At 38.3% G+C, this 17,718-nt stretch overlaps 1 protein-coding gene across 1 annotated transcript in view; it reads left to right on the top strand.

The window, feature by feature from the left end:
* CATSPERE (catsper channel auxiliary subunit epsilon) overlaps window positions 1-17,718 on the top strand; it is a 152,645-nt gene that overhangs the window by 90,496 nt on the left and 44,431 nt on the right. Inside the window, exons 11-13 of the mRNA XM_069545510.1 lie at window positions 589-1,031; window positions 11,264-11,322; window positions 15,666-15,741. Coding sequence (XP_069401611.1) covers window positions 589-1,031; window positions 11,264-11,322; window positions 15,666-15,741 — 578 coding nt within the window. The remainder of the gene's footprint in view (window positions 1-588; window positions 1,032-11,263; window positions 11,323-15,665; window positions 15,742-17,718) is intronic.

The following is a 17,718-nucleotide window of genomic DNA, read 5'->3' as shown; positions in this document are numbered from 1 at the left end:
AGCCTCTACATTCAAATACAGTCACAATGAGAGTTAGGGCTTCAACACAGGCATTTTGAGGGGACATAATTTGGTCCATATCACAGTACTTCCTAATAAATTCATTCCTGTCATACTCATCCTCATTATTATTTAATGCACTAATTCAAGCTCTTTCTTGTATGTTAATGTGATTATAAAAGTCATACAGTGAATGCAAGAAGAAAGGTATGCAGAAAAAACAACATGCTCTGCTATGAAGTGGGAGAGCAGCTCTCAAACATCATGTAAAGTTATGCGTTTGTGTCTGCACACCTTGATTTTCTCAAAGTATATAAATATCATTACGAAAGAAATTATTTTGGTTAATAGTGCACTTAAGTAGGGGCTTCCCTGGTGGCTCAGGTGGTAAAGAATCTACCTGCAATGTGGGAGACCCAGGTTCGATCCCTGGGCTGTGAAGATCCCCTGGAGAAGGGAATGGCTACCCATTCCAACATTCTTGCCTGGAGAATCCCATGGACAGAGTAGCCTGGCCGGCTACAGTCCATGTCAGCATGGATTTATGTTAACTTAGAGTAACAAAAATTTTCCTCTTTTTTTTTCCAGATTATTATGGAAATATTGTGGTAAAAATGGAAAACAATGTAATGTTTTATTTCAAGATTAAAATCAAAGATGCAATAAAGCTACATCTATGGACAAATAGCACAGTAAAATCATTAATGTCTTTTAAACCATCTGGTCATGTGTATCTCATATATGTTTTTGAAAATGGCAAAATATATGCAGAAGAATATCCCTTAAAACTGGAAGCACAAAGTATAACTTTCACGACAAAAGAAAAGTGCCCCTACGTGGCATTTCATAATGATATTTTTAGTTTTTTTTACTTTTTGGACAAGGGACAAAACCTGTCCCTCTGGGCTCAAATAGTCTATTCAGAAAATATTGGTCTATATATTGTTGTAGAATCATATGGCCCCAAAATATTAGAAATAAAAGATCAGGTTCAGTATGAAGTTACCTCAAGATATTACAGTAAAACCACGGTAAGTTAATATTTTGAAATTCTTTTATTTTAAATAAATGTAAAATTATAATATTAATATTTTTTAAAAAACAAATTTCTCTTCAAATTTAGCTTTGAAATATTGAGAAATATGTATGTTTTTAATGAGTAATGATATGATAACTCATTAACTTCTGAGTGACAGTTTTTACTTTCAATATCCAGGGCCTCTTTGCCACGTAAAAGCACATTCCTATAGAACTCTTTTACTGTCAATTGTATTGTTCACTTCCCTTTTAAAAAAAATAGTATGTGACTGTTTTGTGGAGTTCTATCTGCTATCTATTGCACTGTAACACCACCATAAACATAACACCTTCGAACAACAAGTTCTGTGAGGCAACAATTTGGGTTATGAGTAGATGGGCAGGACAGCTAGTTTCATCTTGGGTTTACTCATGAGGCTGTAGTCATCTGGTGGTTTGCCTGGGACAGGATAATGTAAGATGGCTTCATCTGTATGTCAAATATTTGGCGCAAGCACTGGCATGTTAGTATAGGAGGCCTCAGGTGGAGCACTTGTCTCTGTCCCATGTGTCCTCTATCCTCCAGGCTGGACCTGGCTTCTTCTCATGGCAGTCTGAGGACAGTGTTCCACAATGGTGAAAATGGAAGCCACAAGGCCTTTCAAGTCCAACATTTGGCTACAGTTATATTTGTCAAATCAATTCACAAGGTCTGCTCAGATGGGTGCCCCTCCAAATGCCCATACAGGCAAGGGGCTGGTGGGTGGAAAAGGGCCTTGCAATGGGGGCTCTGCCTTTTGTGTGCCACTCAACAATGGCACTTGCTCCTATGGTGACCCAGGCTTCTTCCCTCAAACTTTCCAGTTTGTGGAGCTCCTTACTCCAGGAGATGTTGCTTCACAGCCAACAGCTGTCCCCTCCCAGGGTATGCTCTCCAAACCCCACTTTCCAGCACCCAGCCCTGCTCTGTACCAGGAGACACACAACTCAGGCTGGGGTGTGCAGGGGTGCAGCATGGACCATGAGCACAGTTCTTACTTTGTTCTGCCTTCCACAGATCAGTTGTGTTCCCCTCTGATCATGAAAGGTCCCTTTCTGTCCCAGTGGGTTTCCCTACTGGGAGGGCGCTTCTTTGAGTTGCAGGACCCTCTCCTCAGCCTCAGCTCCCCTCCAGGGGTGCTGGTCCCTTCCCATTTCCTCTTTTCTTTCTTTCTTTTCTTTCTTTTGTCCTACCCAGTTGCATGGGAACCTTTCTTGTCCTTTTAGGTGTCCAGGATCTTCCACTAGTGTTCAGCAGGTGCTTTGTGAGAACTGTTCCATTTGTAGATGTATTCTTGATGCGCTTGTGAGGAGACGTGAATTCTGCCTTCCCCTAGTCTGCCATCTTGACTCCTCCTCCCGTTGGGTTAAATTTATTCCTGTGTCCTTTATTCTTTCTGGTGCAACTGTGAATGGAATCGTTTTCTTTTTTGAAGACTTATTTTTCAGTTTCATTTCACTTCTTTGGCTGTGGTGACTCTTCACAGCTGCATGTGGGCATTCTCCAGTTGTGAGGAGTGGGGGTTACTCTTGTCCTCTCTGGTTGCTGTGAGTGGGCTCCTCGTTGCCGTGGCTTCTCTTGTTGCAGAGCACAGGCTCTAGCAAGTGGGCTTCAGTAGTTGCAGTGCATGGGCTCAGTAGTTGTGGCTCGTAGGCTCTAGAATGCAAGTTCAGTAGTTGTGGCTCATGGGCTTTAGTTGTTCCATAGCATGTGGGATCTTCCTGGACCAGGGATCAGACTTGTGTCCGTGGCACTGCAAGTTCGATTCTTACCCACTGAACCACCAGGGAAGCCCTGGAATTATTTTCTTGATTTGTCTTTCTGACAGACCCTTATTAGTGTATAAAAATGCACCAGATTTTTATATATTGATCATAAATTCTGTACCTATATTGATTTGTCTTTTTGGTGAAGTCTTTAGGACTTCTTTACATATTGATATAATATCAAGTCATCTTCAAGTAGTGACAGTTTTATTTTTTCCTCTTTAATTTGGATGCCTTTTATTTGTTTGCTTGCCTAATTACTCTAGCTAGAACTTGAATAAAAGTGGTGAGTCTTGGTCCAATCTTAGAGGAAAAGCTTTCAGCTTTTTGCCATTGAGTATGATGTTAGCTATGGGGTTATCGTGTATCAGCTTTATAACGTTGAGGTTTGTTCCTCTATAAACACTTTGTTGAGAGTTTTTATCATAAATGGGTGGTGAATATTGTCAAATGCTTTTTCTGCATCTATTGAGATAATCATATGATTTGTATCCTTCATTTTCTTAATGTGCTGTATCACATTGACTGATTTGTACATGTTGAACCATCTGTGCATTCCTGGAGTAAATTCTACTTGATCATGATGTATAACCCTTTTAGTGTACTGATGAATTTATTTTCCTAAATTTTGGTGAGAATTTTTGCATCTGTGTTCATCAGGGATATTGACCCATGATATCCTTTTCTGGTGGTATATTTATCTGGCTTTGGTATCAGAGTAATCCTGGCATTGTAAAATTAGTTCTGAAATGTTTCCTTCTCTATATTTGTGGAAGATTTTGAAAAGGATTGAAATTGATTCTTCTATAAATATTGGTAGAATTTACTAGTGAAGCCATTTTGGTCATGGAGTTTTTTGGGAGGTTTTTGGTTACTGATTCAATCTTCTCACTAGTAATTTGTCTATTTGGATTTTCTACTTCTTAGTGATTCAGTCTTGTAGGTTACAGGTTTCTAGGAATTTATGCATTTCTTCTAGGTTTCCCAATTTGTTGGCATATAATTATTCATAGTAATCTGTTATGATCTTTTTTATGTCTATAGTATCAGTTGTAATGTCTTCTCTTTCATATCTGTTTTTATGTGTTTGAGTCCTATCTCTTTTTTCTCAGTGAGTCTAACTAAAGGTTTGTCAATATTGTTTATACTTTTAAAAAATCAACTCTTATTTTCATTGATCTTTTCTATTGTCATTTTGGTCTCCACTTATTTCTGCTCTGACCTTCATTATTTCTTTCCTTCTACTGACCTTAGGCTTGTTTAGGCTTTGTTTTTTCTTGTTTTTCTAATTCTTTGAGGTATTAAATTAGATTTTTTGACAACAATTCTTATTTCTTGATGTAGGCCATTTATCACTATGAGCTATCCTCTTAGAACTGCTCTGGTGCATCTCATAAATTTTGATATGTTGATATATCAAACATATTCCATGATATGTTGGCTTTCCATTTTCATTTGTCTCAGAAATTTTTATTTCTCCTTTGACCCATTGTTTGTTCAGCAAAATCTCTGAATTTTCCAGTTTTCTTCTTATAATTGATTTCTAGCTTCATATCATGTGGTCAGAAAAGATTCTGATTTAAATCTTCTTACATTTATTAGGACTTGTTTTGTGGCCTAATATATAATCTATCCTGGAGAATATTCCATGTGCTTTGGAGAAGAATTCTTTTGCTTTTGGATGGAATGTTCTTGATATGTCTGTTAAGTCATTCTGGTATAAGATGTTGTTTAAGGCCAATGTTTCCTTGTTGGTTTTCCATCTGGATGATCTATCTATTGATTCAAGTTGGGAACTGAAGTTACCTGCTATTATTGTATTGCTATTTCTCATTTTAGCTCTGTTTATATTTGCTCTATATATTTAGGTGCTCCTATGTTAGGTGCATAAGTATTATATCATTTTGGATTGATTTTTTGTCATTATATAATGACCTCCTTTGTCTATATTATAGTCTTTCTTTTAAAGTATGTTTTGTCTGATAATTATGGCTATCCCATTTTTCTTTTGATTTCCATTTGCGTAAGATATCTTTTTCTATCTCTTCAGTTTCAGTCTGTGTGTATTTTTACATCTGAAGTGAGTCTCTTATAAGCAGAATACAGAGGGTTTTTTTTTATTCTAAGTTGCTTCGCTCATGTCCGATTCTTTGCATCCCTGTGGACCATAGTCCTCCAGGCTCCTCTGTCCATGGGATTCTTCAGGCAAGAATACTGGAGCGGGTTGCAACACCCTCCTCCAGAGGACCTTCCCCACCCCGGGGTCAAACCCATGTCTCTTATGTCTCCTGCAGTGGCAGGCGGGTACTTGACCACATGCCACCTGGGAAGCCCTCTGCATACACATGGGTTGTTTCACCCATTTAGCCATTCTATATCTTTTAATTAGTTATTGATGCATATGTACTGCCATTTTGTTAACTGTTCCTAACTTTTTTGTAGTTCTTCTGTGTTCCTTTCATCTTTTCTGATCTCTTCCCTTCTGGTTTAACAACTTTTTTAGTGGTTTGCTTTAATTCATGTCTCTTTATCTTTTGTGTATCTCATTTAAGTTTTTACTTTGTGGTTACTATGTGGCTTACATACAAAAACTTATATTTATAATAGTCTATTTTAAGTTGATAACAACTTACATTTCATTGTAGTCTAAAGCTCTACATTTTTACACCCCTTCCTGCGTTTTACATTTTGATGTCACAAGTTACATCTTTTTCTCTTGTGTATCTATGAACAATTATAGCTATTTTTACTAATTTTGTCTTTAACTTTCATATAGCTTTATACCTGATTAATTACCACATTCATATATTAGACTGTTCTGAATTTTACTATATATTTACCTTTGCCAGTTGGGTTTATACTTTCATATTTCCTGTTACTGATAGCACCCTTTCATTTCAACTTAAGAAGTCTCTTTAATATTTCTTTTAAGTAAAGTTTAATGATGATGAACTCCTTTTGATTTTGCTTGTCTGAAAAACGATATCTCCTTCAGTTCTGAAAAGCAGTTTTTTACTTTAAGCATTTTGAATATATCATACCACTCTCTTCCATCCTGCAAAGTTATTACTGAAAAATCTACTGGTAGTCTTATGGGGGTTCCCTTGTACACAACAAGGTGCTTTTTAAACTTTCTCCTTGTCTTTAACTTTTGATATTTAATTATGATGTGTCTTGGTATGGTCTTTTGGAATTTATCTTATTTGGAATTCTCTGAACTTTTTGGATCTGGATGTCTGTTTCCTCTCCCAAGTTAAGAAAGTTTTTTTCAGTCATTATTTCTTCAAACAGTTTTTAAGCCTCTTTCTCCCGCTTCTCCTTCTGGGACCCCTGTAATGCAAATGTTGGTCCCCCTAATGTTCCATAAGTCCTTGAAGCCGTCTTCACTTTGCTTTTTCCTGCTCTGATTTGGTGAATTCTACTGCCATCTTTGAGTTCACTCATCCTTTCTTCCACTTCATCTGTTCTGCTGTTGAACTCTCCTATTGTATGTGTCAGTTTAGTTAATGTATTCTTCAGCTCTATGACTTCTATTTGACACATTCTTATATTTTCAGTCTCTGTTGAAATTCTCACTTTGTTCATCCATTCTTCTTCTGAGCTCAGTGGCCACTATTATAACTGTTATTTTGAACTCTATCAGATAAATTACTTACTACTATTGTACTAAGGCTTTTTTTATGTGATGTTATCTTTTTCTTTCATTTAGAAATATTTCTGCTTCTTCATTTTCCTATACTCTCTGTGTTAGTTTCTAAGCAGTAAATAAAACAGCTGCTTCTTCCAGTCTAGAAGGAGGTGAAACTTACTATTCAACTCTGCCCAAGCTCTTGGTTGCCTCTCAAGCATTTGTGATTGTCCAAGCCACTTACTTTATTCTTAGTGGCTCTCAGTATTTTAGGGTGTGCTAAGACCTGTCAGTCTTTCAAGGGGGTTGGGGAGAGTATCTCAGTACCCAAATGCAAGTTGATTCGAAGCCAGACACTCAGGGGACAGATTTTAAGCTGTGCAAATATACTGCTTTCAGGGAGTTGGCATTTCCATCTGCTACTTAAGTGCTGAGTCTCGGGCTGATAGCCAGTTGACAAATGTTTGTTTGTTTGCTGCCATCCCATCAAACCTGTAAGAACAAGCTCTGCTGGCCAACGGAGCCAGACTATTGAGGGATGTGTTCTCTGTTCTCTGAGTGGCCAGCGCAAAAGCTGTGTTAATAGCTACTGCACCAGATGTGTTAATAGCTACTTTCTCTGAGATACTGACAACCTGGAGTGGGGCAAAAGGAGAGTGCAATACTGGTGCACCTGTCAGTCTCACCATTCTCGGGAGAGAATTGTAGTCAGTACCTAGATGTTTAATTAGAAGCCTGCCCCATAAGCCACACTATGGAAATAAGCTAATAAGCCTCTTTCACAGAAGGACTTGGGATGCATTTTAGTCTACTGTCTCTGCTCTGTTCCCTGGAAGGAACAGTCAGTTAAGAACTGTAATGTTTCCGCATACTGTGAAATAATAGAATCCCTTTCCCATTTAGCAAAGAACTTAATACCATGTTCAAGGCCAAGGACACAATGAAATCAATCCCAGAGATTCCCATCTTTGTGGGTTGGTTTCTTGACACTACTCCTGTATCCGTAAGCCTCTAGCCAGGAAAACAGAAACAAACCAATTGGCTTAGTAAAAGTGATTTAATATAAAGAATTAGTAGAACTGGATGTATGAGAGAAATGAAAAGGAAAAAAGGAACTGAGATTTTACTGAGCTAGTAACTACAAAAAGTGAGTTGCCACACCAGGTTAGCAATACCTCTCTTTCAAGGTGTGGGTTCGAGGTCTGTGGAACCCCTAACCTAACTTACTAGTTTGTAACAACCCAGATTTCTTCCCTCTGTTCCCTCCATTCCAGTCCTAGAGGTGAATAGCCATTTCTTGTAGTTACTAGCTTTTAAGATTTTATTCTCTGCTTTCTGCACTTTTACCATGATGTGTCTAAATGTATGTTTCTTTATTTTTATCTAGTTGGGATTTACTGGGCCTCTTGAATCTCTCAGTCATTGTCTTCAGCAGGTATTTTGTCAAACACTATCTGTGCCTCTTTATCTTTTCTTTTTCTGATTAAAAATAGGTTAAATTTTCTCAGTCTATCCCTTATGAGTTTTTAACTGTCTTCTTTATTTTCATTCATTTCTGTCTCTGGCATACATTCTTATAATATTTCTGATCTGTCTTCCACCTCACTATTCCCGTTTTTGTCATGTCTAACCTGACGTCAAAATTATGTACTATGTGTTTGATTGTTGTATTTTTAATTTCTAGAAGTTTTAGTTCTTTTTTAAAGCACACTTACAAATTTTACAGTTTCTTTCATACTGTAGATATTTTCCAGCTCTGGTCACTTATTTCCATAAAACTAGTAAACATATCTTTTATAATCTGCATCTATTAGTTTCATATCTGAAGTATGAGCATGTGTATTTCATCTGTTTCTTCTCTCCATCATTGTTTATTCTGGTTATTACTCACACATGCCTTATTTTGGGGCGGGGGTTAGTTATTGTTGACTGTGTGCTATTGATTATACTTGAAAAAGTATTTATAAGAATTCTCTGAAGTCTAGGAAGAATAATGCTTCAATCTTGAGATGATCTGTGTTTGCCAGTGTCAGATATCTAAGGTACCACTGCTCTGAGACTTCTTCGAGTCCCCTGGATCATCAAGGAAACAATTCTAGGATATAAAGCCATGCAAGTACCTGCTCACAGCCACAAATTGTTAGGACAATTATTTTTTCTTGCTTTTTCTGATCACTCAGTGACTGAAGACACTGGATGGTTAAAGAGAAGGCAAATTTAATCTTAATTTACCTTACCCAGAAAGCATAGTCTTCTGATAACACAGGTTAATACAGAGAGAGTATCCAGTTTGATTCTCTATCTTGAATTATCCCTGTTCTAAGTTGATAAATACTTTTAGGAGAAAGTAGATTATGGGCTCTGGTGTTCTGCTTTACTCCTAGACTCTTAAGTCCCTCTGTTCAAGTATGTGGACTGACAATTCCTTACTTTTTTGTCAGTTACTTAATGCTTTTGTGATAACTTTTTAAAAGGCCAATGATTTTACGGTTTTTGATTTGTCTCTTTTTAGGGGAATTTGTCCATATAACCTAGCCCACCACTAGTAGAAATGAAAGTTCCCTAATTATTCTTTAATCATTTATAATGAAGTCATTTTTAAATAGATGATCACATTCACAAAGTGTATTTTTAAGTAGTACCATGGTGTGTATATTTTCAGTGTTTATAATTCAAAATAACATACATATATGTTGGTTGAGTTACAGACCCAACTTAAAGCATCATTTAAATGACAACTAGTAAGTAAAGTTTGGAGAATATGCTTCCATTTCACAAAGGATAACATTAAACTTTTTAAATCTAATTATGTCCAAGAAAATTCTTGTAAAATAATGTTTATGATTATATATGAAGAAAAAGGCGGCAGACAGAAGAATACAGGTGCAAATTTGACAGTTAGTTCCTATCTTTGAACATGAAACTAGATTTTTTCTTCTTTTTTTGCTCTGTATTTTTTAAAGTTTTTATTGGAGTACATCCAATTAACAATGTTGTGATAGTTTCAGATAGACAGCAAAGGGACTCAGTCATACCATATACATGCATCCATTCCCCCCCAAACTCCCCTCCCATCCAGGCTGTCACATAACACTAAGCAGAGTTCCCTGTGCTATACAGTAGGACCCTGTTGGTATTCATTTTACATATAGCAGTGTGTACATATACATCCCAAACTCCCTAATAATCCATTTTCCCCAGTCTTCCCTTCTGGCAACCATAAGTTCATTCTCTAAGTCTGTGAGTCTCTTTCTGTTTTGTAAGTTCATTTATATCATTTCATTTTAGATTCTGCATATAAGGGATGTCCTATGATATTTTTCCTCCTTTGTCAGATTTACTTCACTAAGCATGACACTCTCTAGGTGCATCCATGTTGCTGCAAATGGCATTATTTTATTCTTCTCAATGGCTGAGTAATATTCTATTGCATATATGTACCCCATCTTCTTTATCTATTCCTCTGTTGATGGGAATTTAAGTTGCTTCCTCGTCTTGACTATTGTAAATAGTGCTGCAGTGAACATTAGAATGCATGTATTCTTTCAGACGATGTTTTTCTCCAGGTATATGCCCAGGAGTAGGATTGCAGGGTCATCTGGTAGCTCTATTTTTAATTTTTTTTAAGGAAACTTCACACTGTTCTCCATAGTGGCTATACCAATTTACATTCCTACCAACAATGAGGGTTCTCCTCTCTCTACACCTTCTCCAGCATTTATTGTGGATTTTTTGATGATAGCCATTTTGACTGGTGTGAGGCAATATCTCGTTGAAGTGAAGCTAGATTTATTTTTAGTGTGATTACTTTCATAGCCTCAATGTTATCATAAAAAATTGCATATTTTATGTCATTCAACTTAGTATTCAGCATACAAGTAAATAAACTTTGTTTAAGAAATAAGGTTTTTCACTAAGGTTTTTAAAATATTTATTTGGCTGCACAAGGTCTTAGTTGCAGCATGTGGGATCTACTAGTTGCAGGGATCAAACCCAGGCCCCCTGCATTAGGAGTGTGAAGTCTTAGCCACTGGACCACCAGAGAAGTCCCTCACTAAGACTATATTACAGACACAAAGTCTGTTATCACAACAGATCAACCAGAACCAAACTGACCTCTCTGAGGAGATCAATATATATATGACAAAGAACTATCAGAACGTAATTTAAGGATGTAGAAATTATAGCTTCCATACTTCAAAAATGTGAAATTTATAATTTTCTGCCTTTGTTATCATATATGTTCTGTAAATGGCTTTACCCTGAGATGATAGCAACCATATAGGATACTGAAAACTGAGATGAAACATGGTTCAGAGGGGAGAAAATATGCAAAAGGCAAACGGACATTTTTAAAAATTACTCAAAAACAACAGAGGAAAGATCAAGCAAATAACTCCCCATAGTCTCAAAAACTATAGAGCATATGATATCTGTAATCATTTAAAAACCTCAAAGAAGAATTTAGAAGATCCCAGAGACAGGTTATTAGAAAACAGAAGAAAGTGAAAGCTTGCTATGCTGATATAAATGAAAAATAAAAATAAGGACATTCCAACAACAAAAGTTAAATGAGGAGAGAAAAACAATGTAAATAAAGGAGCTATGATAATATAAAAAGTAAAATAAGGTAATATAACAAGGAAAGTCAAATATCTACATAATTGGAGTTTCTGAGATAGACAACAAATTAGAAAAATGCTAAATATTATTTTTCTTACCTAGAGAAAGATTTAAATCTGTCTTGAAAGTATCAATTGTGCCCATTCCCAATTTTCCTGCTTTACATAAGCTTTTTATTTTCTTTTTCAGACATTGACATTTTCTCAGAATATAAATTATGAAACAGTAGATGATTACTTCAAGTTGCAGTAAGTATGACTTTTAAAAGAGTCTACTCAATATTAAATATGCTATTCAGGTTATTGATTTGCACATATTGTTTTATTTAAATGGCCTCATATCCTTTTAAATATCCAGATTTCAAACTCATTCGGTGATGAGTTCATCAATTCGATGATGCCATCCAACCATCTCAACCTCGGTAGCCCCCTTCATTTCCTGCCTTCAGTCTTTCCCAGCATCAGGGTCTTTTCCAGTTAGTGAGTTCTTTGCATCAGGTGGCCAAAGTATTGGAGCTTCAGCTTCAGATGATCTATTGTATAGTGATTTAAAAAATACAAAAATGTGCTATTTGTATCTTCACTTATTTAGCATATTTTATATATATGAGAAATAGGAAAATACAATGAATACTGAAAGGAAAAGAACATTTGTTTGTGGTTAGTTTGTGTTTGTTTTATCCCAGTTTTTTCAATAAGTAAAAACCTTAGCAGGGGCAAGAAATGAATAAAAACTTTTCTCCTGTAATTTTTGAAACCTCCTATTTTGCCTGAGCAGAAATGATCCATGTGCTTTTCCTAATCTACAAAGGCATGATGTCTGGTCTGCCTTTTGCTTCCAGTCAGATCATGTTGTGCAGCATAATGAGGTTCAGAAAACTAATTTCATAACTTAGTATCTATTTTTTCAAAGGCATTATCTGTAGAGGCTAGAGAAGGAATCTATGCAATGGCTTGTGGTTATTGTTTAGCCACTCAGTCGTGTCTGATTCTTACAACCCCATGGACTGTAGCTCACCAGGCTCCTCTGTCTATGGGATTTCCCAGGCAAGAATACTGGAGATAGATCGTCATACCCAGGTATCGAACCCACGTCTCCTGAGTCTCCTGCATTGGCAGGCAGATTCTTTACCACTGAGTCACCAGGGAAGCTATGGCTGTGAAATACCATCAGGAAGCAGGCAACAATGTTAGCAGCAAAGTCCCATCCTCAGGAGACTAAGGGTGTTAATGAAACAGAAGGGCTGAAATTCTGATAGAAGTTCATTTTATTTCCCATTGTGCTGATCTATCCTGGCCAAAATATGGGATACATTTCATGACTTTAGGATATGACCATAATGCACCTTAGCAGAAGCAGCAAGCAGTCACCACCACCACTAGGCCTCTAGGATTCCTCAGTTCAGTTCAGTTCAGTTCATTTCAGTCACTCAGTCATGTCCAACTCTTTGCGATCCCATGAAATGCAGCACGCCAGGCCTCCCTGTCCATCACCAACTCCCGGAGTTCACTCAGACTCGCATCCATCGAGTCAGTGATGCCATCCAGCCATCTCATCCTCTGTTGTCCCCTTCTCCTCCTGCCCCCAATCCCTCCCAGCATCAAAGTCTTTTCCAATGAGTCAACTCTTCACATGAGGTGGTCAAAGTACTGGAGTTTCAGCCTCAGCATCATGCCTTCCAAAGAAATCCCAGGGTTGATCTCCTTCAGAATGGACTGGTTGGATCTCCTTTCAGTCCAAGGGACTCTCAAGAGTCTTCTCCAACACCACAGTTCAAAAGCATCAATTCTTCAGCACTCAGCCTTCTTCACAGTCCAACTCTCACATCCATACATGACCACAGGGAAAACCATAGCCTTGACTAGACAGACCTTAGTCGGCAAAGTAATGTCTCTGCTTTTGAATATACTATCTAGGTTGGTCATAACTTTTCTTCCAAGGAGTAAGAATCTTTTAATTTCATGGCTGCAGTCACCATCTGTAGTGATTTTGAAGCCCAAAAATATAAAGTCTGACACTGTTTCCACTGTTTCTCCATCTATTTCCCATGGAGTGATAGGACCGGATGCCACAATCTTTGTTTTCTGAATGTTGAGCTTTAAGCCAACTTTCTCAGTATCCTCTTTCACTTTCATTAAGAGGCTTTTCAGTTCCTCTTCACTTTCTGCCATAAGGGTGGTGTCATCTGCATATCTGAGGTTATTGATATTTCTTCCAGCAATCTTGATTCCAGCTTCTGTTTCTTCCAGTCCAGCATGTCTCATGATGTACTCTGCATATAAGTTGAATAAGCAGGGTGACAATATACAGCTTTGACATACTCCTTTTCCTATTTGGAAACAGTCTGTTGTTCCATGGCCAGTTCTAACTGTTGCTTCCTGACCTGCATACAGATTTCTCAAGAGGCAGGTCAGGTGGTCTGGTATTCCCATCTCTTTCAGAATTTTCCCCAGTTGATTGTGATCCACACAGTCAAAGGCTTTGGCACAGTCAATAAAGCAGAAATAGATGTTTTTCTGGAACTCTCCTGCTTTTTCCATGATCCAGCGGATGTTGGCAATTTGATCTCTGGTTCCTCTGCCTTTTCTAAAACCAGCTTGAACATCAGCAAGTTCACAGTTCACATATTGCTGAAGCCTGGCTTGGAGAATTTTGAGCATTACTTTACTAGCGTGTGAGATGAATGCAATTGTGTGGTAATTTGAGCATTCCTTGGCATTGCCTTTCTTTGGGATTGGAATGAAAACTGACCTTTTCCAGTCCTGTGGCCACTGCTGAGTTTTCCAAATTTGCTGGCATATTGAGTGCAGCACTTTCACAGCATCATCTGGAATTCTGTCACCTCCACTAGCTTTGTTTGTAGTGATGCTTTCTAAGGCCCACTTGACTTCACTTTCCAGGATGTCTGGCTCTAGAGGAGTGGTCACACTGTCGTGATTATCCGTGTCATGAAGATCCTTTTTGTACAATTCTTCTGTGTATTCTTGCCACCTCTTCTTAATATCTTCTGCTTCTGTTAGGTCCAGACCATTTCTGTCCTTTATTGAGCCCATCTTTGCATGAAATGTTCCCTTGGTATCTCTAATTTTCTTGAAGAGATCTCTAGTCTTTCCCATTCTGTTGTTTTCCTCTACTTCTTTGCATTGATCCCTGAAGAAGGTTTTCTTATCTCTTCTTGCTATTCTTTGGAACTCTGCATTCAGATGCTTATATCTTTCCTTTTCTCCTTGGCTTTTCGCCTCTCTTCTTTTCACAGCTATTTGTAAGGCCTCCCCAGACAGCCATTTTGCTTTTTTGTATTTCTTTTCCATGGGGATGGTCTTGATCCCTGTCTCCTGTACAATGTCACGAACCTCATTCCATAGTTCATCAGGCACTCTATCTGTCAGATCTAGGCCCTTAAATCTATTTCTCACTTCCACTGTATAATCATAAGGGATTTGATTGAGGTCATACCTGAATGGTCTAGCGATTTTCCCTGTTTTCTTCAATTTCAGTCTGAATTTGGTAATAAGGAGTTCATGATCTGAGCCAAACCACTTCAGTATTCTTGCCTTGAGAACCCCATGAACAGTATGAAAAGGCAAAATGATAGGATACTGAAAGAGGTACTCCCCAGGTCAGTAGGTGCCCAGTATGCTACTGGAGGTCAGTGGAGAAATAACTCCAGAAAGAATGAAGGGTTGGAGCCAAAGAAAAAACAATACCCAGCTGTGGATGTGACTGGTGATAGAAGCAAGGTCCAATGCTGTAAAGAGCAATATTGCATAGGAACCTGGAATGTCAGGTCCATGAATCAAGGCAAATTGGAAGTGGTCAAACAGGAGATGGCAAGAGTGAACGTCAACATTCTAGGAATCAGTGAACTAAAATGGACTGGAATGGGTGAATTTAACTCAGATGACCATTATATCTACTACTGTGGGCAGGAATCCCTCAGAAGAAATGGAGTAGCCATCATGGTCAACAGAAGAGTCTGAAATGCAGTACTTGGATGCAATCTCAAAAATGACAGAATGATCTCTGTTTCCAAGGCAAACCATTCAATATCACAGTAATCCAAGTCTATGCTCCAGCCAGTAACACTGAAGAAGCTGAAGTTGAACGGTTCTATGAAGACCTACAAGACCTTTTAGAACTAACGCCCAGAAAAGATGTCCTTTGCATTATAAGGGACTGGAATGCAAAAGTAGGAAGTCAAGAAACACCTGGAGTAACAGGCAAATTTGGCCTTGGAATGTGGAATGAAGCAGGGCAAAGACTAGTAGAGCTTTGCCAAGAAAATGCACTGGTCATAGCAAACACCCTCTTCCAACAACACAAGAGAAGACTCTACACATGGACATCACCAGATGGTCAACATCGAAATCAGATTGATTATATTCTCTGCAGCAAAAGATGGAGAAGCTCGATACAGTCAACAAAAACAAGACCAGGAGCTGACTGTGGCTCAGATCATGAACTCCTTATTACCAAGGATTCCTCAGTAGGGGGTTCAATCGCATCTTGAAAATGGGACTTTCATCTGTTCTACACAAAGCAGAATCATTATTCTGATTCTACAGTCATTTGTATGTGTTGTTTCTCCTAGATATGAGAACACAGGTATTCTGCTTGTCGAAGTGAGACCCAGTGAACTTGCAAAAACATGTGCAGTATCCCACAAGGTAAGTAACAGAGTAGAAGATCAAAAATTTTTCTTCAATAAGACACAGGTGGTAAACTAAATAATACACATTAACTCCATTCAATACCACTCCCCCTAACAAGTAGCAACATTCTGTAATATTTCACTGTAGAGACAGCATTATTTTACTTTGGAAAGAGAAGATTATATTACTTACTGCCTTCCATGAATTTACATCAGAAAATAAACATGTGTAAAGATGTAAAATTAATTTTTAAATGTATTTATGTATTTATATAAATAAAACTGTGTAGAGGAAAACTGAAATTAATGAGAACATCCAAATTTGGATACGGTTTGCCAGAGAAGATTGCTAGTCATGTCCATATCAATGCTGCATTTATTTATTTTAAAAAATGGACCATTTCTTTGTTTAAAAAATTGTATTGCATGCCTACTATGTTTCTGTGTTTCAGCCTGTGTGCTAAGTAATGGGAATTACCAAAATGGAAAGAGTCCTTTCTGAAGGGGAAAACGTAAACTAGTGTAAGAGAATGTGAAATATACAATTTTCAAATAGCCCAGAGGAAAGAGTGAGGAATTTTGTTTGGGAGGGGAAAAGTGGAAAGAAGATACACGAAATGACTGTTGAAGGGCAAGTAGAAGCTGAGCAGGAAGATGCAAAGGGAATTCAAGGAAGGGGCATACAGAAAAGCACAGCAATGTTGTGTAGCAGCGGGGTGTCAGATAACTACCCACTACCACCTCCTTTGAGTGTTTGTTCCCCACTGAGGGATGACTCCTCTCTTTATTCTTTCTCATTCCAACTAATAATCAATAAATATGTATTGAGCACCCACTACATACCAGGCAGAACACAGTGGGGCATACCCACATGAAGAATTCAAAGTTAAATGAGACATAGGCTCTGCTCTTCAGGACCTCGGTGCCAAGAGCCTGTTCCTATCAGGGCAGGATTCCATGAATTTAGAGGGAGCCTTGAACTAAGGCAGACGTGATCCACCCTTGAGCACAGCTGAAACACACTGCTTCCCCAGGAAATGCATACTAACCATTCCCCCTGTTTACCCACCATGCTGCCTACCCAGCTTAATCTGCTGAAGAAGCAAAAACCTGCCACCTAGCGAGTTCTTGCCCCACCCTCCGTCTGCCTTCTCTATCTTTAGCTTCACTTTATTCCATATAAGTTGCCTCCCTGAAGCACCATGATTTCCTCCATCTCTTTCCCTGTCTAATTTAGAGATATGCCCCCTCTCCTGCCCAGCCCAGGCATTACAAAACATATTAATCTAGAGTGAAAGTGTTAGTCACTAAGCCATGTCTGACTCTTTGCAACCCCATGGACTGTAGCCCACCAGGCTCCTCTGTCCATGGAATTCTCCAGGCAAGAATACTGGAGTAGGTAACTATTCCTTTCTCCAGGGGCTCTTCCTGACCCAAAGATCGAACCTGGGTCTCCTGCATTGCAGGTGGATTCTTTACTGCCTGAGCCACCAGGGAAGCCCAGTGTTAATGTAAGTGAAAGTGAAAGTTTAGTCGCTCAGTCATGTCCAACTCTTTACGACCCCATGGACTGTAGCCTACCAGGCTCCTCCTTCCATTGGATTTTCCAGGCAAGAGTACTGGAGTGGGTTGCCATTTCCTTCTCCAGAGGATCTTCCTGACCCATGGATCAAACCCAGGTCTGCCACATTGTAGGCAGGTGCTTTACTGTCTAACCAGAGTTCAAATGCAAGCTCTGCCACCTATTGACTTCAAGAAGCTCCTAAGCACTCTGAGTCTTGGCTGCCTCGTTCATAAAAGGGGAAATATAATATCCATCTCACAGTATTTACCTACTTTGTCGAGAGTATTAAATGAGATAATTTATGTAAAATGCCCAGAATAGTACTTGTCACAGAATAATTACCTAATATTACTGGTTTCTTCCTTGGCACACCCCAAGACATGGACTATTCAAATCTAACCACCATCTGTGCCCATTTCGGGTAGTTTG

The sequence above is a fragment of the Ovis canadensis genome, chromosome 12, assembly GCF_042477335.2.
Source record: "Ovis canadensis isolate MfBH-ARS-UI-01 breed Bighorn chromosome 12, ARS-UI_OviCan_v2, whole genome shotgun sequence".
Taxonomy (NCBI): domain Eukaryota; kingdom Metazoa; phylum Chordata; class Mammalia; order Artiodactyla; family Bovidae; genus Ovis; species Ovis canadensis.
This window is presented reverse-complemented; position numbering and strand designations above follow the sequence as displayed.